This window comes from Opisthocomus hoazin, chromosome 3 (assembly GCF_030867145.1).
Source record: "Opisthocomus hoazin isolate bOpiHoa1 chromosome 3, bOpiHoa1.hap1, whole genome shotgun sequence".
NCBI classification, from domain to species: domain Eukaryota; kingdom Metazoa; phylum Chordata; class Aves; order Opisthocomiformes; family Opisthocomidae; genus Opisthocomus; species Opisthocomus hoazin.
The window spans coordinates 42,586,527-42,613,709 of NC_134416.1; the positions used below are offsets into that span (position 1 = coordinate 42,586,527).

Consider the following 27,183-nt stretch of genomic DNA (forward strand, 5'->3'; position numbering starts at 1 on the left):
GCCTTTCACACTTCTGAAAAATCAAAAGCTGAGGAAAGATTTCACAGGCCACTTGGAACTACCTTGTGTAATATTGATCTGACTTATGAAATGACTCAGGTAATACCAGACTAATGGGCTAGTATTAATCTGTCTTCACTGACCACTTCGCTTTTTAATTCCTATGATAAAGTTTTAACATTTTCTGTTCTTGTCCACAGAAACTGAAATGGGAAAGAAAAACAGCAATTTATTAAAGAACTGTCATAGCTTTCATTTCTGAGAAAAACTGGGTGAGAGTTGGCATTCAGATAAACCAAAGATGAAAGCAGATACTAATTTGGAGTAGGCCGATTTGAAACACAGGGAATAAAAAAAATTTCTAGGATAGCTTTCGGCAGAGTTTACTCTTGCCTCGCTTAACCACCAAGCAGCATTGCTGATTTCCCTGGGAGACTGCATAACTGGCATTTGCACTCAGTGCGGTGAATTCATGTACTTACATGTGAGGCAGGAGACCTCACAACAGCAGCACTGTGCATTACCATTAGCATCATGGTCTCTACCACTTCTCATTGCCATGAGGTCTTGTGCAGGCAGACTTGATTACTGTTCCACCAAAGGGGAGAGGACTACACGGACAGTACACTGACCTCACAGAAACCGAAAGGGGAGCTTTTAACAAAGCAAGTTGGAAAAGGAGCTTTCTGTGCGTATGCATGTATACATTTTGGGCCCGGGGACTGAATTATAAATCAAAGACGCATAAGTAAAATGTCACAGCAAGACATTTTGCTATAAGATTTTGTCTTTTCAATAAATCAGAGACTAGGGACTTTTTGCTAGTGGGAAAGAGACTAGAATATTGGCTGGAGACAATTAGATCCCCAGATGTCAACTGACAGTTTTTCAGCACTCTGCCTAGACCAGTACAATGAATAATCCAGGTCCTCTCTGAAGCCAGACTTTGATTTATTGAAGGATAATTCAGTTCATTCTATTTTTCCCCTCTATTTTTTAATGACTATACTTAAGAATCTATTTGTAATGAAATCTCCCAATATCTACTACTCTCTGTGTTACAACTTTACTGGTTCAGTGTGTTCTTCCTACAAAGCTGCTCAAGCAGAAGAGGAGAGAACTGATTTCTTCCTTGCTATTTGCTTTTTTTGCCTGTCTCTTCACTTCTCCCCCACCCCCAAATACTTCACAAAAGCAAAACTTTCCAAAGGCAACTCCACCTGACACAACTGAAGAAGGTACAGGCATCCTAGGCTAGCACCTAACCCATCTGTGACTACTAGTACACACAGGTACTAATACCAACAGAGTGCATACAAAACACAAATTCACTGTTATTATGCAGCAACAATATCCATTCATTCCATAAAAACAATCTCGAATTGACTGTCAGTAGCTAAAATGTGTTACCTGAGATGCGTACTGGCTGAAACCTTCTATCAGTTTGTCTGGAGTAATAGCAGTGGCAACATGTGAGAGATCAACTAGTTTCCAGAAAACCAAACCGTCACATGCCTGCAACAACTGTAGCTTGTCTGGTCTACAAAGAGGTCCATTCTATAGTCTGTGGTCATAGAGGTCTACAACTCATGATTCCTTTGTCTCTTGTTATATACGATTCTGCCTCAGACTCTTTTCCCATGAGATTCTTCTGGCAACATTGAACTTTGAAGTTACAGTGCACCTCCTCAAGGTCACCTTTTAAAATATTCTCCAGTGTTTATGATCACTTTCGGAGTTAATGGTTTCCTGACTTTGAACCATCCTAGTCAAACAATTTTCCAGGTGACCAGTGCTACGAGACATTCTTCTCCATGTCCATCTCCTAGGGAAGAAGAGTCTGGTGTATCAACAGGGTAATGGCGAAGGAAAGAGTCTCCCATCAATAGTGTTACTTTCTGCTTTTACTCACTTGGACACCATGTCCACAATATTCGAGGCAATGCAATTTTAGGTTGATGGGCTTTCTCCCTTCTCAGAGAGTTACTGAAAGCAGAGTCGTCTCAAGTTTTCATGCAAAAAACTTTTTATGTGATATCTTTTATGCAAAATTGATGGATGTCATATCCCTGATAAAAAGAATTTTGTTTCCTCATAACAAATAAGGAAGTTTCAGATTCAAACTTACAGTGAAAATTTTGTGAAAGATTTATCACACTTGTAGAGCATACCTTACAAGATGGGCTTTTAGCAAAAGAAATTAAAGTTCACTTTTTCTGTTTCGGCAGTTCCTGGGTGATTCACTAACTTCAATGACTTTGTTATACCAAGGACTATCTAGACCAATAGCCCGCAAAAATGGCCAGGTTTTGAACGAGTGACTATCATAAAGTACTTTGCAACTATTTAAAAAACAGAGAACCTGAGCAGGAGTTATGTCATGTAAAAAATAAATTTTGGAGTACATCAGGGTGTCTAAGTTAGTGTATGCCTGAGTGCATGCTCATTTCTGAAGGTCACTATAGAAAGATAAAAAAAAGTTGTCACATACTGAAACTGCTCCTATGAAGTCAAAGAGAATGTAATTAAGACAGTGATGAAATATATTCCTTAGGTCAAGTACTGCACGTCTACTTGCCATGGAAATCTAATGGGAACTGACTTAGTAGGAAGACTTCCAGTTTAGTTGAGAGTTAAAAAAAAAAAGAAAAAAAAAGTAAATCAAGATGAATATTCCCCCCTTTGGCCCAATGTGATATTCTGGAACCCAGCAGATCATCTTCAGAAAATACTTTAATAAACATCACTTACAGAAAGCAGACAAAATGATGAAACTGATGCGTATTGCTATACTGCCAGCCATCTGTAGCATTTACAGTCAGAACTTCTGACTTACCTCAGAACAAAGGAGGTATTTCGGAAATATATTACTGTGTTTATGAGATGTAAAATGTCAGCACAGCCCCATACACCACTGCAGCACATGAACGTCTAAAAAGATCATGTATAATTTGCCTTGAAAGTGCTAATTTACATGCATACAAACTTCAGTTGCAGCAGGAGGTCTACATGCTCTTCTCTACCCGAGCAGAAATATAGCTCAACCTCAGTGGTAAGGAGTCCTTCAGTAAACTTTATAACCTCATTCCAAACTCCGGCTGTCAGTTAACAGCCTTTCAGAATGACAGTTTAAATCAAGAAAATGTCACATGTGTATAGTAACAGTTCTAATCTTGTCTGTAAATTGCTGCCTGTGGTTTTCAGAAACACAGTAAATTGCTGGCGATTTACAATGAGTCTCACTGCAAAGATAACTTGACTTTTGCACATTTAACAAAACAGTCTTAAATTATTCATGCATATCATTCAATGTTTGGGCAATTCTGAGAGTCATTGATTTCAGGAACCTGCAGTCTGCCTTTTTACTATATAAATATAAATCTTATATTTGACTTTTACTTCTCAAGTGTAAGACTGAAAGTCTGTCATGGTACCAAAGATCTATAATACATTTTAGGACTCAGTCATCAAGCTTAAGTGGTGAAATTTTTTTCAAACACCCAACAAATACAAACAACGTTTAAGGCTACCTTTGTATAGTACTTCATGTGCCTTCAGGCTACTGGTATCTACAACAGAAAAGATCTCATTCTGGTGATCCAGAACACTACAGCACCCATGTCCCTTTTAAAAATATGAGTAAGTCAAGGCTGTCTTCCATGATCCACATACCCAAGCAACGGCTGTCTGGAAATATGGGGATAAAAGAAGTACATAGAGGAAAGCTACACAGCCCAGGGTGAAAAGCAACTGCACAAATTGGTGGACAGTGCTTTATGGAAAAAGGACATCACAGCAAAATTTCTTCTACCCTGGCATATGGATGAGGTGGGACTGCAGCATCCTTCCTTCACGGATGGGAAGAGGTATGGTCTGTTAACAGAAAGTCATAGTAGAAGGAGTCCTAAACACACACGATGCCCTCTCCTCTCTCTGAAGAGGCAGCAAGACTCACAGAGAGACAGTTTCCTTCCCAGCACCACCACCAAGGCAGTCTTCAAAGGAGAAGCTCCATCCTAGCCCACAAGAGGCCTATGTGAAACCTGGGACTGCATCCCTAAAAGCACATTGTTGATGTCAAGTTAGGTTTACATCACTGCCCTCCAGGGTTTCTTCCTCCTCAGAAAAGGAAACAAAACCTCATCTGTCATTTAAGGTTACTTTACACACAAGTGTCTTCCTTTTCTTAAAGAAATAACTGAGCCAACAAGGTCAAATTTTTATCTAATCTGTATGATCAGGGTTTCAATGCTTTTTCCTCTAGCTATGTGAGTTTATACCATCTCAGCAGAAAGCCAAGAACTTTGAATTATTAACAACATCTCACAAAATTGAATTCTATTTTTTTTCTCCTAAAAATGGTATTTATCAACAGCCCATACACGAGCACCAGAAAAATCTGCAGGTATCTACACACTGTATTTTGTTTTCAGTACTATGTACAGTTATTATGTAATACCTTCTGTTTATCTTATAAGCTCCTGTGTTTCTTTTCATCTGCAGTACAACCTGAATTATACAGCCACTCAATGCACTGACAAAATAATCTACGAAGGCAAGAGGAATTACAAGTAAAAGGCAGTGATAATTCTATTAGAAAGGCAGAACACAACCCTGCAAAATATTAAATCATACTCATTCAATGCACCAACTTACTTTACTGTAGGCAAAACACTTAAATACACAACACATTTATATTTGGGAAGGGACTCAAAATGCAAGTACTAAATTGTAAGACAAACTCTGTCAGAAAGATTATTTATTACACTATTCACAGTCTCAGTGATGTGATGTAGCAGGACAAACTGTAATGGGTGGGTTGTAGATCATAAAAAGCAACATATTGTGCAGTCTTTTTCACAAAAACCTAACGCCATCTTTGGCTCTGAATCCTTTCCGGGTTCTAAGAATGGCTTTAATTCCCCGTGTTTTTTTATTCTTCTTTGTAAGGACTATAAGTTTTTTAACACTGAATATTTCAGAGAGACACTGAAATAGTAAGCTAAGAAAGACAGTTGATTGCTTAAGAAAAAAAAAGAAACATTAACATAAATTTCATACATCTGCATATCGCCAGTGTAACACCCATCTACAAGAAGGGACAGAAGGAGGATCCTGGGAATTACAGGCCTGTCAGCTTGACCTCGGTGCCAGCAAAGATCATGGAGCAATTTATCCTGAGTACACTCACTGGGCATGTGAAGGACAACCAGGGGATCAGGCCCAGCCAGCATGGGTTCATGAAAGGCAGGTCCTGCTTGACCAACCTGATCTCCTGCTATGACCAGGTGACCCGCCTAGTGGATGGTAGAAAGGCTGTGGATGTTGTCTGCCTGGACTTTAGTAAGGCCTTTGACACTGTTCCCCACGGCATCCTCCTGGGGAAGCTAGCTGCTCATGGTTTGAATGGGTGTGTGCTCTTCACTCAATAAAGAACTGGCTCAATGGCCGAGCACAGAGAGCGGTGGTGAATGGAGTAAAATCCAGCTGGTGGCTGGTCACGAGTGGTGGTCCCCAGGACTCAGTTTTGGGGTCAGTCTTGTTTAACATCTTTATCAATGATCTGGATGAAGGGATTGAGTGCTCCCTCAGTAAGTTTGCAGATGACACCAAGTGGGGTGGGAGTGTTGATCTGCTCGAGGGCAGGAAGGCTCTTGCAGAGGGATCTGGACAGGCTGGATCGATGGACTGAGGGCAACTGTATGAGGTTCAACAACACCAAATGCCTAGTTCTGCACTTTGGTCGCAACAACCACATGCAATGCTACAGGCTTCAGGAAGAGTTGCTGCAAAGCTGCCCAGCAGAAAAGGACCTTGAGGTGTTGGTCGACAGCTGGCTGAACATGAGCCAGCAGTGTGCCCAGGTGGCCAAGAAGGCCAAAGGCATCCTGGCTTGTATCAGGAATAGTGTGGCCAGGAGAAGCAGGGAGGTGACCGTGCCCCTGTACTCAGCACTGGTGAGGCCACACCTCAAGTACTGTGTTCACTTTTGGGCCTCTCACTACAAGAAGGACATTGAGTTGCTGGAGCATGTCCAGAGAAGGGCAACGAGGCTGGTGAGGGGGCTGGAGAACAAGTCTTATGAGGAGCAGCTGAGGGAGCTGGGGCTGTTTAGTCTGGAGAAGAGGAGGCTGATGGGGGGGACCTTATTGCTCTCTACAACTACCTGAAAGGAGGGTGCAGTGAGGCAGGTGTTGGTGGTGTCTTCTCCCAACTAACTAGCGATAGGATGAGAGGCAATGGCCTCAAGTTGCATCAGGGGAGGTTTAGATTAGATATTAGGCAAAATTTCTTTACTGAAAGAGTGGTCAGACACTGGAAGAGGCTGCCCAGGGAAGTGGTGGCGTCACGCTCCCTGGAGGTGTTCAAAAAACATGTAAATGTGGCACTTGGGGATATGGTTTAGTAGGCATGGTGGACCTGATGATCTTAGAGGTCTTTTCCAACCTATGATTCTATATCCTTCCTTGACTTGTTCCGACTTCAATTCATTGAATTTCCCTCACCTTCTGTCATGTATTGAAAGAATTTACAAAGCACAAGCACAGCAGATGTGCTATTGTAATATATATTGAGATCAACACAAGTAAATGCAACCTAGATGACTTGAAAATGCTGTTAGAGATACTATTATATATAATATATATACTGCTATATCATAATATGCATAAGAACATAGAATAATATAGACCCATAGATCAGCATCTGTTTAATACATCATATATCAAATACATCAAACCTTTGCATTTCAGTGTTTTTGCATAAGACAAGATTTTTGTACCTGACACATACTTAAGATTTTTTTTTAGCTTTTGGAGTAAAGCTTTCTCACTTTCCCAAACTTTAATATATGACAAGTGGAGAGGTCTATGGATTGCCTCTTATTTCAATGCTGACTCTGAAAACTACTTAAACGTATAGTAAGTATGTGAGTAATTTTATTGAGTTTAATGAGACTCTCACATTTTAAGTTAACTGTGTGTTTTGCTGCACTGAAACTGCAGAAGAAAACCATACAGAAATCTAAGTAGTGGGAATACATGATGTTGTAGGACAATAATCACTAATTTGCACACACTACCCCTGTGCTTTAGGTTATAGCAGTCCTTTGGGCGTGTGCTGCTCTCATTGCCTTTCTAAAGCAGATGTAGAGGTTGTGCATATGAAGACAGGAAAGACTTCCGAGCGAAGGAAAATACATTTTTACCATACTATCCTGAGGGAGTCACAGAAAGTAGAAGTCTACAGTACAGAGCAAGTCGGGGCAAAGGGCTGCGGAGGCTTTAGGTGACTGGCACATGGAGTTTCAGGGGTTAATAAGTTAAGGAGTATTCCAGGTGCAGAGTTAGAATGCTTCAGGTGAAGGAGAGAAACTAGAAAGGCATACAAAAGGGTCTCTTTCCCTTCTCCACTGGCATCGTTCTTCTGATTGAGTGTGAACTGAAGACAGCAGTTACAAAATTTTTAAGGAGAGGTTGCATCAACTCTTCTCTTTGTCGAGGCACCACACGGTTTCTTCTATCCCCTCTTCCAGCCACCTTTTTTTCACTTGTAATGGCATACATATAGAAGAATTTAATTATGAAAGATTTGACTTTTGTGAAAGTTTCTTCAGCCAATGGGTACAAAAGTTTTCGGTGCCAGGCAAACACACACTCACATACACTGATTGTGTCAGTCTGTTCCTCAAGAATTCAGAATAAAAATGGAGAATAGATTTCAGTCTATATAAATTAGGTGATACATAGTGGAGAAAACTTAATGTGGAAGAAAAATATGTCATGTAGAATCCATGCTACCAAGGTTAAAGGCAGTAGGAATTCGTTCATTAGGCTTATTAGGAACAAAAGAAATTATAGACATGATCTAGACTTACTAATAGATGAAGGCTGTGAAATTTTAAAGAGGCAGAAAAGGCAGACATCTTTAATAAATGTTTCTGGTTTTCATTTAGTAAAGATCAGAATGAGAAGAGGAGGAAGAAGCACTTTCTAAACCATTAGTAAATGATTTACCAATTTTATATCCTATTCAGTCTTTAGGCCTGGACAAATTGCACCCACCCACACAAAGGCACTGGATGTTGAGATCTGTAAGTGTAAAGAACTGAATTTTTAATAGATCATGGAAAAAACAAGGAAATTTTTAATACATCATGGAAACTTCAAGAAATGGAGGAATGTAAAAACTTATGTAAGATTCAAAACATGTACATGCAATGGTTCAAGGACAGTTAGTATAGCATCAGTCCCAAAGAAACTGAGGGAAAGGCGACTTAAAAACAGATGCTTGAGAACCAGCAAAAGCAGTATAATTGATGCCAGTCAATAAGATTTCATAAAACATTAGGACCTCCTAAACAAACTTGATTTCATTACTTCAAGAAGTTAAAAGTTGAGTTAATAGAAGCAGCTGCAATAAGATAATATACTTAGACCTCTATAAGGCATTCACAAAACATTCTTACTGAAAGAATGGCAATACATTTTTAATGTACTGAAAACTAAAAGGATTGAAAACTGGCTAATCAACATAGTTATCAATGGAAAATCATAGCTGAATAAGTGTTTCTAGCAGGACTCCTTTGGGATTGATGTAAGGTCTGATGTTATTCATCGTTTTCATCAGTGATCCAGAAGTAAATATAAAACCACTGCTTGTAGTGGATATATTTGCAGATGACACAAAGAGAGGGAGGATGGTGAATAATGAAAAGGCAGGCAGCTGTACAGAGCCATCTGGACTCCTTGGTAAACTGGGATCAGTGAAAAAAAAAATCTTTTAAATTATAGGCACATGCAAAGTGATACAGCCTGGAAGCAGGAAATACAAGTCATGCAACAGAATGGGAAGCTGCATCCTAGAGAATAAAATGTTTGGATAAAACTTAATATGATCCTGGAATGTTTAAGCAAGCTGCCTAGTTACAGATGTAAAAAGTGATCTTACTTAGACATTTAGGAATGAAGAAATCTAAGGATACTGACGGCATTACTAACATCTAGGAACATTTTAAAACTCTCTGACAACCTTTTGAAAACATTTGGTTATTTTATGTATTAAAGCTAGGTAAATTTGTCTCAAGCACTTTGAGATTTAGACATTTTCACAAACATTAGTATATTGTATCAGAGTGAAGTGAGTTTTTACAGAAAATGATACCACAAGATGATTCAAATTTTTAATAGGAAGTTGCAGTTTCAAAACCAGAATATAAAGTGTATCTCTAACTATTCATCAAGTAGTCATTTGATTCATAAGTCTAAAATATACACAAATGAAACCTAAAATAGGTAAAAATATCAACAATACAAATTAAAAAAGTGATTATTAAGAAATTTATACCTCTGGCTTTTCCAAAAATCGCTCTTTTCACTGTCTGTGCTAATGTTTGCTAGGTATACACAATGTCTATGCGCCTATGACATTTAACAATAAAAACAGCTAGCTCACGTGAAAAACAAGACATAAGGGCAGAAGATACTTTGAAGCAAACCACAGTTGAAACTCATGGTAGTCATGAAGCATATGAAAATAGTCCCAAACTAGCACGAACAACTCTGAAGTTAAACAATGTACAAGTATATTTGAAATGAAGATCTAATGGAAGTCATATTTTCTTCACAGATGGACATGTACGTAGTTTTTCCTCCCTCATTGAATGTGGTCTTTTAACCAGCAGGCCACCTTTGAAGTGGAAAAAAAATAAGCAGCACTTGTGAATGCATCAGTAACAGGTAGAGAGAAAGAAACATTGATTTAGTCAAGGTGGGATGGCTCAAAAGGAAAAATCACCTGCCCTGGTAATACTGGCCATGAGAAAGTTTGCCAGTAGTTTGGTCACTTCTGACCAAAACAAGGAAAACTACTGAACTGAACAAAAATAAAGCTGAAAAGTAAAAATATCCTCCATAATTCACAGAAAATAAAGGTAAAATTAATCAACTGTATTATATCTGCTGCAAAGATATAATCTAGGTTTTATGAATAACACCTCTGCCCCTTGCAGCAGAACTAGAGAGAGGGTTCCGCAGGCAGCTCAGAGAGTTCAAATTGTCTCTGCATAAAAAATGTCCAGACTTTCAAACAACTTTGAAATAAACAAGGAAAATCATAAGCCAAAACTCTCAAATCCAACCTGAATATCTCAAGCTACCAAAAGCAGGGGTGGGGGGGAAGGGAGGGAGAAAGCAGCTTCCAAGCACACAGAAGATCCCTAACAGTAACACAGAGCAGCAGTTCTCAACAGACAGGTGTAATATATTCTCCCTCTGCAATGGAAAAGTTCTTCCAAAACAACATCTTAAAAGACTTCTACATGCTCTCTAAAGTTATACGTGGAGAAGGAATCTAAGTGTACAGAATGTAATGCTGCTATAACACAGAAACAATAAAATTATTCGTAAACAGCATTTGCCCTTAGAAGACAAGTCTCAAGCAAGTACTGTTGGCATTGTTGTGACTTCCCTTCCAACATTTCTGGCTTCCCCATTCAACTGAAGAAGTCAAAAAGACACAGTATTATTCCTGATATAGTAAAGTCACTCTGACAAGCTTCCTAGCAAAGCAAGGGGCAGGAGGGCAGCCAAATCCCCAATAGGATCCTCTCGCTCTTTCCCCATTAATTCAAACTGAAGAAGTCTACTCAAAGGAGTGCTGGTACTCATGAATAATAAACTCAGTCATGTCATCAATATGAGCAAAGAATTTCCTGGAAGGACAGCTGAACAAGCAAAAGAAAAGCCAGGAAAGTGATTCTAAAGCAGAATGAAAGTAGAATAATCTAGACAAGGAACAATCCCTCTTGTTCCCTTGTGCATTGAAAAGGAGTTGTCCAAACCCATTCAACTTATGGAGGTTAAATAATTACACAGAAATCAAATTTAGGAGATAAACTTGCTCCACGATTTGAACCCTAAAGATTAGGACACTAATTTCTATGACTTCCAGGATCAAAAGCCGCCTTCCAATTAAGACAGATTAATACAATGTAAGTGCTAAGCATTCTGCAGAAGACAGATGGTCAAAATAGACATGTTGGAATATATTTGGGGCTTATCCGAAGTGTGCTATTGAACTAACTAGAGTTTTCTTGTTTTTCAGAAAACAAAAAACTCTAGTTAGTTCAATAGCACACTTCGGATAAGCCCCAAATATATTTCCAGCCTTCAAAAGAAATGAATAGTGGGAGTAAGGCAGGGACACTACCCTACAGTTCCACACACCCCCCCCCCCCCCCACCCCCGCCCCCCTTGTTGCGCACTAAGAAAGAATGACTTAAGACCTCAATGGCAAAATTTTGTTCTAGATGCTCTTTTGAAAAACCTGTTGACAGTCAAGTTCAGTATGCCCACCAGATTTAAAAAGGCAAAATGCCTACACCAGACCCCTGGAGGAAAGTAATTTAAGGCAGATGTTAACTCAGAAAGTTTAAGATTGTGCACATCTAATGCCAAGATGCTAGAAAATCCTAAGGAACCAGGAAGTCTCTAAAGGAATATACAGGCTCTACGTAGTTAGTAAAAATCGCATTGGTTGTCAAATGAAGATCAATGAAAAGTAAAATGAACTTGAATCCTCCCCCTTGCCTCTCCCCTAAGTTAGGCAGACTTCATACCTCCCAAAGGATGCAAGTGCAGTCACCTTCGGATGACATCTAGAGATGACGAGCAGTCACCTGCTTCTTTATTTCTTTTTCAGGTCAAAGATAGGCCCATGTTAACATGTCTATCTACTTAATAGCCTGAAGTCACACTATTATCAAGTCCCATAGGAAGCATTCGGCATACTTAAAACTCCGACGCAATTCAGTATCATGATTTCTGAGAAGAGCTTTTTCAGATTCTGCTAGCACCAACAATAAAACTTCTGCACTTTCATCAAGGTCTAGGACTGTCCTGCATATGAATTATTAAGAAAAAGTTATATAAAATTACATTTTATTCCAAGCAAGAATGTCTTCAAATGGAGGAAAACAAAAACAAAACCAAAAAACCCACAAAAACATACAAATCCATGCAAAATTCCCTTCAGAATTCCAACTCTGGAGCTCTCAGTACAGGAAAGGCATGGACCTGTTGGAGTGGGTCCAGAGGAGGGCCACAAAAATGATCTGAGGGATGGAGCACCTCTCCTACAAGGACAGGCTCAGAGAGTTGGGGTTGTTCAGTCCAGAGAAAAAAAGGCTCCGGGGAGACCTTGTTCTGGCCTTTCAGTACCTAAAGTGGGCTTATATGCAAGACAGGGACAGTATTTTTAGCAGGGCCTGTTGCAATAGGATAAGGAGTAACAGTTTTAAACTGAAAGAGGGTAGTTTTAGACTGGATATATGGAAGAAATTTTTTACGACAAAGGTGGTGAAACACTGGACCAGGTTGCTCAGAGAGGTGGTAGATGCCCCATGCCTGGAACCATTCAAGCCCAGGTTGAACTGGGCTCTGAGCACCCTGATGGAGTTGAAGATGTCCTCACTCATTGCAGGGGAGTTGGACTAGATGTCCTTTAAAAGTCTTTTCCAATCCAAACTATTCCATGATTCTACGAATACTGTTTCAAAACTGGACATCAATTGAATGCAAACATTTACCAGAAGACAAGTGAAATGACAGCCTTTCACATTAATATGAAGAACTCTTTACTTGGCCAGTATAGGAACTAAAATTCCAAAGGATACACAACAACACGAAAATAGCATATAGAAATTATTAGCAAAAAATATAAATTTTCCTTAGCAGGCAATAAATAGATCCTGCACTAGCACTAAAGTAAGAGTAGTGCCTCACTTAAGGGTCAAAATCTCAACACAGCAGTCAGTCATGTCAGTAGTTTGAAGTTGCTGCACAGACAGCAGATACGGTTGATCCAATGTATAAACAAGAACATGATCAAAGAAATAACTGATGTATATCTCATCGCATTTTTGCAAGTAGGACATCACATGCAGAAATAAGAAAATAAAAGTCTCACAGTCTTTCCTTTTTCTACAATAAAAGCATAACAGTCCATACAAAATAGATCAAATTGCCAAAAAATAGACAAAATAATACCTTGAGCAATTGAACCTAGATTTACCTTTATCTGCAGATACATTTGCCATACTTGCTTACAACCAAACCATGACCCGGAGAAGTTTCCCTTCCTCACTCCGCGAATAAGCTAATCAATTCAACTTCTCCATCCTTGTGCTTTGACCCTCTTCTGTACACAGCAACATGTATTCCCCAGCCTCCCTATGGGTACTTATGGTTGAATTGCTGGGGGGAACAGTGAAAAGCTAAGTGGCAAACAGACTCTTAATAATACAGAAGTCACAGCATGTGCTGGAGATTTGGGATACCAAAATCCAGACTTTCGATCTAATGAGTAATTATACACTGAAACATTTCAGTAGAGTGGTTAAATCCTTTCACAAGAAGTAAGCATTGAATATATCATAGCAGCAAAAAACATCTACAAACAATAAAGAAATGTATTTAAGAATGTGATTAATCACAACTGAACTTTCACATAGTGTGATGGATACTTTGTGATTCTGAAGAGTATATTTTAGATTGAGACTAAAGTTAAACTGAACACCAGGAAAATGAAAAAAGTCAAATAATTCAATGATCTTCTAGACATGTGAGGGTACAGTAGATGACTGGATGATCCTTTGTGACCTTGTATGTTCCAGTTCCTTATTCTGTATGTTCTTGTTCTACATCTAAATACCCAATCCTTTCTCAAATTTTGTTATGGGCTTCAGGCAGTGGTATACTATAGATACTCAAGAATTTATCCTTTCTGCATCACTAAGCTATTGTGGCATGCAGTCCTGCATCATAGGACCTAATTCAGACTGGGATTGCATCCTTAATTCTTTTTCATATTCAAAGGCGTCTTTGGAGAGATTTTGCAAGCTACTTGAGCTACTTACCTCATCCCCAAGATATACATTTTATGTGCAGCTGTATACATTGTAGGATTTATTTATTTTTTTTTAGGATCCGACTTTTTTAAAAAAAATCCTTCAAGGTCCTAGAAATATCTGAAAGATTAAGCTAATGAAGTCCATGTAAGTGTGATGTATGTATTGATAATTTGTCTGTGCAGCAGTTAGCTAATCATATATATCACACCCATCATTCCCAAAACCACTCATCCACAGATATTTAATGGATTATTGAAAAAAAGAAAAGCCACAGAGATACCATCTCAGTTAGTTAAACCAATAAAATGATGATGGTCTACACTCCAAATGTCAACCTCAGAAATTAGCATCAAGGATTTATGAAAGGACATCAATTCTGCTTGAAAAACATATTTTAATGGTGCTGATTGTATATAATATTACGAACCACTGTAAATGTCACCTGAAAGGATACAAAACTCAATTTTTGTACCATCTGGAATGTACTCCTGATTAAGTTGTTCAGCAATGTGATCGTATCACCTAAACAAACTAATTAACATCAGAATGACACATTCTGCAGTTTCAGTGGCATTTATCTGTGTCCCATTTGTTCCACTTTTTTTTTTTCCGGAATGACCTTATGTTCAAATTGTGCCACCAAGCTAGCTGCATGTTAATTCTTCTTCCAAGAGTAAGCATATATTTCATTAAAACGTTCGTGATGCTACAGATTTACACAGCAGAGTACAACAGACTGAATAAAAAATTACTTTGGTTACATGAAATCTGGAACACCAAAAAACAACCACAAAGTCTCTTCAGGCAAAACAGAAGTCTTTGAGGATAGATCTTTGTTGAAAATTTTGAATCGGAAGAATGTGTAGTGATTTCAGCATTAGAGTAGTAACAGATTAATGCATTTCTGCTCTTTAATTTGCCCTCTTTTTCCTTTTTTAAGAGGGCATGTATTAAGTCATCTTCGTAAGCACTCTGCAGGTAGCATTCATTTAGTTTTATTTTCAAATAGCAAGCATGAATGTGTAATTATTTGGCTGAGAAATATAAACTGCAAAAGTAAAGATAATGAATTTTTCCATAGCTTCACCATTATGAATTCACAGTTCATGGCTAATCATTTTCTAACTTTTCGTGGAAACAAACATTGTATTCTAAAAAAACCACCACAAGCAGCTTCTGCTCCTGCACGTACTAATGCCAGCCTAACAGAACATCAAGAAATACTGTTTGCAAATACCATTGAAAGGCACACCACCAACACACTGAATCTATGATTAACAGTATCTAATACCAGCCAAGGCTAGAGCTATTATTTTGAAGCCTTGAAATGTTGTTTCTGTTCAATATTACTCTGCATAACTTCACAGTAAATTGGATTCCAGGTTTATTGCCAAAGTAATTAAAAATTCAAAAGGTTGCTGTTTGAACACAACATTATGCAAAAGTGTTAAATAAAATTGAACCTGGAGATTATTTCTCTTTATGGCGAGAGAGCAGCTGGATGGGAGGAGCAACTTACGTGAGGAAGGTCATATTAGAAGTTCATATTCTAGCAAACACATTTCAGTGGAACCTTTATTGCAGGAAAGGGTACAAGAATAACAAAAAGAAAGCAACTGGTTCTGAAAACTTGTTTGGGTTTTATAAAAGAAAACCTGTCACTTCTGAGAGCTGGTTCAAAGAAAGAATGAAAACCAAGGGAATTAAATGGATCACGACACAAGCATCAAAACTTATATTGGGTCTGTTTTTCTTTGCCTCTGTATTAGTTTAATTCTATTTACTTAAATGGTGTTTAATTAGCATTCCTCCTTTTCCCATGTCAGAGCAGATTCTGGAACATTACTTTCAAAGCAGCAATTCTTTAAATCCTTTTAGAACGATAACGCTGGGGTAGGGGGAGGAGGTGAGAGGGTCCAAACCTCAAAGAAACTAAACCAATCTTTTCATGAGGTTTAATTTCTGCAAGGTGAATTTTATTAGTGCACACAGTAGGAAGAAATTATATTTACCTACTGCCAGAAACCCAGTCATTTGTAGTGTCTAGAAATTGCAGCATGCCTACAGCTGCATCCAATGCTCTAGCCTGATCCGTTATTGTGCATATCACAGCTAGTAGCAGCTGATGGCATCAGCTGAAGCCTGAAGCAAATGGACATGCAGCAGTGGGGAGAATAAGAAGGCAATGGGTATGCAGTCTCCCAAGGCCCAAGAGATGCTCACCGAAAGGAACTGATATGAATCAGAGATGTGTGGAAAGAAATTCTCATCCGAGTTGGACATGAATGTATGCACCATGTCCAGCAGCAAAGAAATACACTATTCTCACTCTCACATTGTTGTCATTGAAGTATGTGTTGCTGTGGAAGGCAAAGATTTGTGTTCAATTAAAAAATCCATCAATAGAACAGACAGCACATAAGTCTTGTCTGTGACAGATGCCTAATCCCTGTCAGGAGTGAACAGCAATGACAGCATAGCCTCCCACTTGGTGTCGGAGAGTTGAACACCAAAACCCCACCTGCGCACACTCAAGAACTGCCATCGGCCACGTCAGAGCCTCCAGTGGGGTCCCCCATTTTCTGTGTCCCTACACACCTGCTGGGGGAAAAAGCCAGAGACGCTCCCAGCTCTTCAGCTAGAATGCTGCTCCTGCTGAAGTCAACAAGTCTCTGACTTGATCAAAGACGAGGCTTTGAGTCTTCAGCTTTTACTCACTTTTTCATTTTTAACACTCCTGCTCTAAACCACCTACAGATACTAAGTTGGATTTTTATCTTGACAGGGGCTTATTTCTATAGATTACAAATAGTGGGGCAGAAGAGTTACCTAGATCACCCCACATCAATATTCCTTTACCTCATTCTTCAAAATATCCAGCAACGAGGCTTTGTAACAGCTTTAGATCCCATTCAGTGCCCTTATTACAAAGCTTCTCCTGACCTCCAACCAAATCTTCTTTGCCACATGCTCAGCAAATTACTTCATGCCCTCCTTCCCAGTGGATATGAAAAAACCTGACCACTTTCCTCCACATAAGAACTGCTTACATGTGAGTAGATGTACTATGCCCTACCCTCAGTCTTCTGCTTAGACTAAGGAAGTCCTTTACCCTCCACCTGCGGATTTTCCATATAGGTTTTATGGATGCTGCCATATTCATCCACCAGCTTTTTGGAGTGGGCTATTCTGTAGAGCTAATTATGATGTTAAGTACACCAAAATAATTGTCTCTATTTTCTTTCTTACATCAGCACAATTTGGAAAGAGAATCACTTTTTCCTTCATATTGTTAGCCTAAATTCAAGCAATGCTTATGCTCTCCTTTCACATGAAAAAAAAAAAAGACACAAGCCCCACGATATACCTTTACATCTGTATTAATTACAAAATAGCATTGGTTTTGGGCTTAACTTACCCCATTTGAGATTATTAGATATAATTGTACGACAATTAAGAATTGACTGGCATGCACCAGATGAAATAAATTGGATTCCAGAAGTAGCCAGGATAAAGTCCACATGATTAGCCCACACTCTGATGCACAGTATTTTGTTTAGAAAAGAGCAATAGCATTCCATTCCCACAGCACTTTACTAAGTAATCTATTAGTCCATGTTGTCCTTGGATGGAACAAATCATTAATTTTAACAGAGTTATAATTCTATACTCCGACTACAGATCCATATAAAGATTTAGCCTATAGTTCTCTCTCCAGTTTAATAAAGTTGGCTGGGAGCTCTACAAACTTTGAACTTCCGTTGATAGAAGTAAATATTATTAGAAAAAAAAATGTGCAAAAAGATTGTTTTATTAATTAACATAAGCAAAATTTCCTTTGGCTTCAGGGGAAAGGTTAATGAAGCTAGTGTCACAGACACACTAGAGTTCACATTCACCTACATTCAATATCTAAAACTGAGGACCAGATAATAAACATAAGCTTATAGAAGTATAAGTAAGCATAAAAGGAGTTTCCTGTTGAATATATGAGTGTTTGTCATGCAAATCCTTGGATAAAAGCAATAAGAGTCTGTTGACAGAGAGATCAACCTCAAGAGCTAAACTTAAAATTAATGCTGAATGAAACAAAGTTTGTGCTCAAGAAGCATGCCACAGAAAAACTGGGCAAAACAAGCAGGGACGCCACAGAAAAAGAAAAGAGCTCATCAACATTGCGCAGCTGCTCAGGTAAGGTCTAGCAAGCAACAGGAAAGAAGTACGCGGTACTAGAATACTGGTACACATTTGCTGAATGGAGGCATTAACACATGCCAACAAATGTCACAATAAAACAAACAGTAGACAATGGTCTATCAAAGAGTATCAGTTGGCACAGCAAATGATAAATGCAAAGAAACACAGCTATTTTCATACTGTATCTCAAATACTGGAGGAATTTAAATAATAGAAATACTAACAGTGCACATTAAATAAATGAGGTCTTCTCTGTAAAGTAAGAAGTATATAAAAGAAAGTATTGCTGGAGATGGAGAGCTGGCTTATACAAGTTAGAAGTTTTCTTGCCCCTATTTAAGAACACACAAAACTTCAAAATAACATCTTCCATTATTATACCAGGTAAGATACAATGACTATTTATTTTCAAATGTTCTCTAGAGAAATTTTTTTTGCCTCTTATTCCTTGAGATGTGTGTTTAAGTCTGTATGTTTTAAATTGTCCATACTCTCGAAAGTGGCAATTAGAACACATTTTCATTTCAAGACACAGTGTAAGATCCAAGCAACTAATGAGCTCATGTATTGATGCAGCAATCTGTCATCCTGCAGCGAAGGATTAAAAGGTCATGTTATAATAGCAGCTTTTTGTCTTTCATACAGAGTGGTTAACAATAAAAAAGTTTGCTTTCAATTTCATAAAAGTAGTAAACAAAAAATACCATCAAATTTCATTTTTCACATGGGCAGTTTTTTCACTGCTAAAATCAGAATTAAATAAGAATTTAAAAACCCAAGTTAACAGAACAAATGAGTTAGATAGGTATTTTTATTTTATTTCTGATCAAATACAATTTCTTTAGTCCTGAAAAAGCATTAAAATTTTATTTGCACATCTGTAACATAAGTGACAGAGGAGCTTCACTTACACACTGTTTATAAGGTAAAGGGGAAACCTTTACTCTTTAGCTTTCTATTTACAAGACCCAGCTGCGGGAGACCCAGGTTTACTTCCCTTTCACACCCAAGACAACTTGAATCCATACCATCCTCTTCTCAGGAGATGGCCCATAATTACCATACTGTAGTTATTAGGGGGTGTTTTCACAGAAAGCTCTTCTGTGAAGTTTTCCCTCTTTATATAAAATAATATGATATTAATAGGAGCAGGGACTGAGCCCCAAGTGAATTCCTTGATGACAAGCCTACAGCCATACATACAGTCATTCTGTTCCCAGTTTACCCCTCCCCACCAGCTTCCTCCCCTCAGGTGTACAAGTTTGGCCCTCCAGATTATTAAAAACAAACTTTGGTGGGAATTTATGTATGTATGAAATTGCCTGTTTTTTTGACAAATGATTTTAAAACATGAAATGTGTTTTCAACTAAAAATGTACAGGTTTTCCATGTCACTTTTGTGAAAAAACATCCTGCTTTTCTGAAAGAATGGAAACGATCAAGTCACATACATCATGTTTGATACTGGGAAGGTATGTGGCAGTGTTCATCATTCCTTATCAGGAAAAGTTAAAAGATTTTTGTGTACTAGATCCACAAATTTTAAATATCAAGCTGGTCCTTCAAAAAAAAAAAAAATAGAATCAGGAGATTCTGAACATTATGTATTATAACTGAAGAAAAAATGCTTCCTTCAAACTCTCACAGCAAAGAGCAGGCATAAATTACCTATGTCCTTCTTATTCTCATTCAAATTTCCCATTAACTGCAGTGTCACCTCTTGGCAGAATTCAAACAGCGACTATGCAAAGATCTTCCTTTCCACTGCAAGAATAAGATCTGAGCAAAATTTCAGCTGTGGGGGGTTTCTGTTAGGACATTTGAAAAGCCTGTCCACATTGTATGCGTACTCTGTGTGAAAATACTGAAGTAAAGTTACCGTTTATTATTGCGCCAAGTTATATTTTATGACGGTATTCATGACCAAAGACCTAATAAATTCACAGGACTCCAAGCAACAGCTGACTAATTCTGGTCAGAGCAAATACAAACATGATAGCACTTAAAAGCAAACAAACAGAAATCAGTGAGCAGTTAGACAGCATCACGATTTTCCCTGACAGTATGTCAACAGAAGTTAAAAATTATAACCAACCGACATTCATTTCAGAAACAAAACCTTTTCTAATGGAAAAAACAGAATAATAGCAGAAAGAAGGTGAACATTCCTTGCCAAGATTTCAATGCTGAGAAAATAAACATGCTTGAAAGGCATCTGATGGCATTTGATTTGCCAACCGCACTAATGTACCTTGCTAGCAGTACATTTCTATCACACCAGACAACACAGGAATATATGCATGGAAAGCAATGATGAAATTTTTAAGCTAGCATGTTGGGTAAAATGTGGGTCCTAATTAAGGCAGTGTCAAATGCCCATCAACTTGTAAATACCCAGGATTATATGCACATGGTGTAAAAAGACTTCCGTCTCTTGATGACCACTTCATCTCCAGCATAATATTCAGAAACAGCATTAAATGTACCCCAAATTCCATGGTTTATTGAACATAATTCTTGATTCTGTCATTACTAGCTTGGTCCTGTTACTGGTGCCTTTGATGTAACTGGTACAAGAGCAGTTAACTTTCATGGAGATCATTTTGTGTCTACCACCTTCGTGAGAAACTACTTCTCAGATGTTGTAATTATAAACTATAAGATAAAAATTCCACCAAAATTCAGAGATCAGCTGAAGTACATAACAACAAAAGGGATTTTTCTCAACGCTGAGTAATATTTGTGCTCCTATTTCTGTGCATTGTGATTTTTCATAGACCTTGAGTAAAAAGACCTAAAAGAAAAACACAGTGTTGAAACTGGAAGATATGCGATTTCAATTCATACCTTATGGTTTATATTCCCTTGCAAAGGATTCTGACCATATCCTTAGTGTAATCAATAGAAAGACAACTAAAATTTTCACAAACTCAGGGATCAGACTAAAAGTTTTGCTTCAGTCCCTAGACACTTAGATAAAACTACTGGTTATCTATAAAAATCCAATAGTCACTATAAAAACAGTCATCACCCAACTGATTGAAAAGTACAAACTATGTATAATGAAAATGAACAATTACTTTGGGCGTTCATCACTTCCATATGTTGTTCTTCTGTTCATCTTATAGATTTTTAAGTCAGAACATACCAATATGATCATTTATTTTGATCACCTACGAAGTGCACTGATTTCCTCATCAAGCCTATGACTTCTAGTGAACTACATCACATTTGGAGAAAACAAACTAACATAGCTTTTCATTATGAAAATTTATCATCAAAAGATTCTATCACTGAAAGCTTTAATTTTAATGGAATTTTTACCAAGTAAATGAAACTTTACTTCTTAAGTCAGTTTCACCAGTTTTCTGTTTGTTGTCAGCCAAAAGCTAGGAGTTTTAATGCTGAACCCAAAAAAGCATGCAGCTCACAAATGTTTCCATCTGAACCGAGTGGAGTTCACAGTTCTCTAAAAGCATTACACGAATTAACAGTGAAGTAGTTCATGTAACTAAACCTACAACCAATAATGCGGACATTTATTCTACTAATACTACCAGGATCTGCTTGTGCCATGAGCATACTGTGCCTGGAATCACTGAAGTATGAATGTGGTAAACAAAGATCAGTATCATCTATGCCCAACAGGACATTCAACAGGAGGATAAAAACCAGCAGATGTTGCACGGAACTGATTGTAGATAAAATGTGAAATATAACCTATGCTGACATAAGTGCTACTTTGTACAAATGCAACATGTACCATAATACTTCCAGTAAACACTTCTGCTCCCATCAGAGGTTTGAATAAGGAATCAGTGACCTAAAGCACTGAGTGCCTTGTAAAGGAAAGTTTTATACAGACATGAAAAGAGTCATCCTTTGATATTTGTTCTTTTTCATAAAGACTTAACATTCTTGCCATGAGACCAATCTGCTCAACAAGTTATAACATTAACCTTTGTAGCAATTTTCTTCAGCTGCTTTCAAAGTAGTCTCAAATTCAGATACATTTTTCACACACGCTTAAAAATGAAACCAAAATGATATTGTCTGTTTTTCATCAATCAAAAAGAACCTCAAATTTACCACTGAAAACATCCCCCCCACACACACCCTGACAGCACTTCAAAAGACAACTATAATTCAGACTCATGGCATTGATGTACTTCAAATCTATGACTATGTACTATCAGACACAAGCTCAAACACTGGAGTTCTCATTGGCGGTGAACTCCGAAGATCAAATTATATGTTCAGACAACCATATTATTCCTCTATGGTTCCAGCCTTCTAAAATCTGAGAGTTCTGCTGTTAAAACACCCTCCCATAAACCTGAAGAAGGGTAAGTGACCTACCTTAGAAAGTCCGCCTACTTCCAAATAGAAGCAGATAATGAAAACGTTCCAGGTGACCCACAGGGCAGTCCACACCGTGTACTAAGCACAAAGCCAGATGAAAGCAAAAAGACAGAAAAATAAACTGTGAAGATGAAAGGACTTTATACTGAGCAGATCAATAACAAAAAGCCTGATATCAATAAGCATTGTTCTTCTGGGAGCAGCCAAGCACAGAGTTCAGAAAAGGAGTTCTCCCTACAGAAGCCCCCTAAGAATCATAGGAAATTACAAATCCAATATTTGTTGCTGCTCTAAATACATGCCAATAAAGCAGATTTATTCTTTACAGTTTTACACTATCCTATTGATACCAATTAAGTCCAAAATGCTGACTTAGACATTGGTTTTGGGGTAACTATGAATCATTCATAAATCATGATTTAGCCCTGTTAAAGGAGATTCTAAAATAGCACAATAATTCAAATAAGCAAATATTATTAAATTAATATTTAAATATTATGAAGAATGACACAAGAAAAACACACCACCAAATAACTCAGAATATCTGTTGATCTGATAATTTGGATTTTTTTAACTAAAAACAAAAACAGATAAAGGGTAAATCTGATCTATTAAATATCTTTCAGTAAAAGGTATTTTAATTACATTAAAAATAGCTTACTGCTTCTTCAGCCCTTGTGGCCATGAACCTGATCTTACAACGCACCCTTAACAGGTGAACATATCCATATCTCTTCTGGGTTCTCCAATATGCTACCCTAGTGCAAGCCTGAACTCCTACTCCACCCACAGCATGAATGCGAGATTAATCTGTCTACCTTAAATCATCCTTTGCACTTTAACTGTCAACATAATTGACTTGCACCATTTCCTTAGAGATGCCCTGTTTACCTAGATATGTCAGTGAACCATGCCCAGTCAACTCTCCGAGCAGCACACCTCCAGAGCATTTCTGTCTGACTGGCTAAGGGCACGCTCAGCCATATAGGAATTACACCCACCTGAAAAATGCAATGAGCACCATTACTGCCACTTTACATTTATGTGCTTAGAACCTTCACAGCGGTGAAAAAAAGTGCCTTTGCAAGTCTAATTAGCTGTGATCAGGTGAGGCTAATACGCTATTGTTTTGCTTCAATATACTCAGTATAGCTCAACAGGCTAACTACTATCCGCTGGATCCCACTTCCATTGCACAGGTGCAGTCAGCTTGGCTTTCTTGGGCAGTTTTGGGCTGTGCTCCCCTCTTCCTTCCCTTCCCTATCATGTATAATGAAAGCTTCAGGTGAAGAGGATTGAATTTTTCCCCACTTTGATTACCTCCACATGCACACAGTCATTTCTGTACACCACAGGTTAGCTGCTTTAAATTAATTTCTTAGGAAGTACTTGGGCTGTTTGGAGATGGCTGTGACACAAGTAGTAGATCATTAATAAACAAAATGAGAGTAATGCTCTTGGCCTGTTTCCTCTGGCTTACAGAGAACAGCAGTGTGGCAACGGAAGGCTGGGTTATTATAAAATAACACCAAGCTTATCACATCTGCTGACTTTGTAGTAACTCATCATAAACTCCTGATTTTCCAACGTATGTCCTCAGAACATCAGGTGCACAGTGTTCAAAATTAATGAACACTTAATACAAGCCCAGCTGCTCATAAAAAGCAGATTTCAGAATATTCAGGAAAATCCTGTTTTTTAAGAAAGATTTTTTTATTTGTCCATGAATGAAATCTGTCATCGCAACAAGAAACCTACTTGATCTGCCAGGCTAAGCCAAATCTGTGAATGGCCTCATCCTGTCCCATGGGCACCAATGTCAGCTCTGAACCATGCAGGTAAAAACTGTCCGAACGTGCTTTCCCAGGCCACCCCAGGCTGTTTTACACAGTCAGAATCTGTTCACTCCCTTATCCACCGCGAGGATTACTGATAGGGAAATGCCGCTGCAAAGCAGATGTGCACCTTGAAACCCAGCTGCTGGGTATGGAGAGGCTCTTCCTACACTCTCACTGAACTGCAGAAACATAAATTTAGGCTCCATTTTCTTTAAGACCATAATAATTACCTATTTAAGTAATTAGTACTCCATAATTTTTAAAAGTAAGAAAGTTATTATCCACATTTCAAAACACATCTTTTGGTTATGGAAGTAACAGATTTTTAACTTGTATAGCATTGTAGGTACTTAAGGAAGACTACGTTAGAAGTTTTAACACCGCAAAAGCAAGTCAGCAAAACAAAGAAATGTCAGGATTCTGGTAATACACTCCATCTTATTTTTCTCTTTTGTGGATGTGCAATACAATGCAAACATTAATTATATCATCATAGGTATATTTTTATTTTAAAAGACCCTACCATACTCAGTATATTTTATGAGTAGCTAACTCAATACTTCATTTCTCTTTGTTGCTCAGACCCTGTTCTGAGGACAGAATATTAATTTCCTCATGCTGTTTTCTATGATGCTCATCGCTGCAACATCTGAGAGCTGCACAAACATTAACTAATTTATTTCATGTTATAAGGGAATGATACAGCTCTCAGAATGCAAATTATGTTCTGATACATGCAGAGATTACATTCAGAAGTATTCATACATTACAGGCATCCAACTTGAGATGCTTAAGGCTTCAATTTTCAGAACACTTGGGGTTATACAGGACTCTAAGCTCAGTGTTCAGCTCCCAGTGGCTGAGCACTCAGCACTCGTGCAAATCAGACCACAAGGTCTCAAGACAAAAACCCAGGATGCAAGCGGAAAACAAAGCACCTGAGGAGTTTGGTTTAAGTGACTCGCTTTGTGTGAAAAAAGGTTTCCGTAGTTGAGAGCAGAGATAAATTCAGCCACCCAGTACCACCTTCACAACAAAAGCAATTCTGTATTCTTGCTGTTACATGCCTCATTCTTCCCATGTCTTCTGTTTTCTACAAATCAAGTTTCTATTCTATAGCTACCAGAAACCCCCCAGATGTCTGTACTTTCTGTTGCAACTGAAGTGCCCCTATAAAAAAATAGGTATGCATCCCTGCAGTTCAAAACTGCAAATACACAAAAGGATCACACTAATATTGCACAGGAGGGCTTTAATAACAGCTTTTCTGAATTCCTGAGTGTTTCTTCCTGGAAAAATTTACAACATTTTCTGAACATTATGTGTGTAAATTTATATCTATATGCCTTCAAGGTTTTAAAAAAAATATTATTTAACAATATTCCATTATGTGACATCGTATTAACTCCTCCTTGGGTTGCTATGTGAGGCTTAACTTTTAGATCCATTATGAACACCTCTCCTCTGAGTTAGCAGAGAAACTGCCTGCAGCCATGGGTTGTTGTCCTTTGCACAAAGGGACAAGAGGCAGGGGAAGGTGTCATGCACACTGGCGGACATTCATTAACGGAGGAGTGGTTAGGGCCTGAAGCATCAGGTTCACAGTGAACCTCAGGGTCCATCTCCCTCCCAAGGCACCTCATCTAACGTGTTTCATGACCTGATCTGCCACTCATCCTCTCCTATCTCATGTCCTGAACACCACCCCCATAGTCCTGCTGTGCCTGCCCACTCTTACCCCTCCACAGCCAGTGATTCTTTGGCCAGCCACATTCAGCACCCCCAGCTCTGCTGGTCTCATGCTCAGCATCACAACCCTCACTGCATCTGGCATGAAGCAGGAATTTTCCACACAGAGTAAATCAATAAGAAGAGATAGTGTTGGGTTTTTTTTATTTTATAGTCCATATGATGCACTACTTAAAAATCACTTGGAGGTTTTCGCCTAAAAGACTCCTTCTGCTTGCAGGACCCAGGACACTGGTGCTAACCTTTGCTGATTTCTCCCCATGACGCGCTGTATACTTTCTTGGTTTTGGTCCTTTACACTGAGGATTGTATACTGTGTGATGCGAGGAAGCATTTGGAGTCTTACAGAATCAAAGATTCACAGAACGATTTGCATTGGAAGGGACCTTTAAAGGTCATCTAGCCCCAAACCCTGCAATGCCCAGGGACATCTTCAACTAGATCAGCTTGCTCAGACCCCCGTCCAAGCTGACTTTGAACGTTTCCAGGGATGGGACATCTACCACCTCTCTGGGCAACCTGTTAAACCTTATAAATTGTGTGGAGAGAGTACTCCCTAAATCTTGCAGGTTAAATGTCTATTAAATTATTTTCTAGCCCAGGAGGTTCCTTTCAGATCCCCTTTCTTAATGCCAGCCTCTCTCTACTATAGTGATATTTCTGTACCTCATTTGACTCTACAGGTCATCTTGAAACTGATGCAGAGATACCTGTCATATACCAGTGAAATACAACCACTTCTAGAGTTAAGTAATTGTTATTAGATGGACACAATGCCACAAAAATAAAGAGTTAAGGAAAAATGTGAAAGATGGCTTCTTAAACTGAAACTTAAGAAAGAAAAGGGAAATTCCTAAGTTTTGCCTATTACAAGGATTGGGGGATAAATTTAGCTTTAATGAATAAACTATCTCAAGTGTATATTTAATCTGACAGTGTCTTGGCATTAGGGGAGATGAATGTTGGCTCAGGGATACTTCAAGGGAAAGGCAGCAAATACTGAGTCATCAGATCATCTTCCTGTAATACCTGGCTGTGCCTCTGAGGCATCGATACTTACAGAGACCTACTTAGTCATATTTGTGAAAGATGACAAGGAAAGTGGCATAGATCAATATCATGGCACAG

General features: G+C 38.4%; 1 protein-coding gene across 2 annotated transcripts in view; it reads right to left on the reverse strand.

Annotated features, from left to right (window-relative positions):
* The window catches only part of NKAIN3 (sodium/potassium transporting ATPase interacting 3), a 383,671-nt gene that overhangs the window by 168,940 nt on the left and 187,548 nt on the right, over positions 1-27,183 (reverse strand). For both annotated transcript variants that reach the window (XM_075416080.1, XM_075416079.1), the window contains exon 3: positions 22,466-22,546. In XM_075416080.1, coding sequence (XP_075272195.1) covers positions 22,466-22,546 — 81 coding nt within the window. The remainder of the gene's footprint in view (positions 1-22,465; positions 22,547-27,183) is intronic.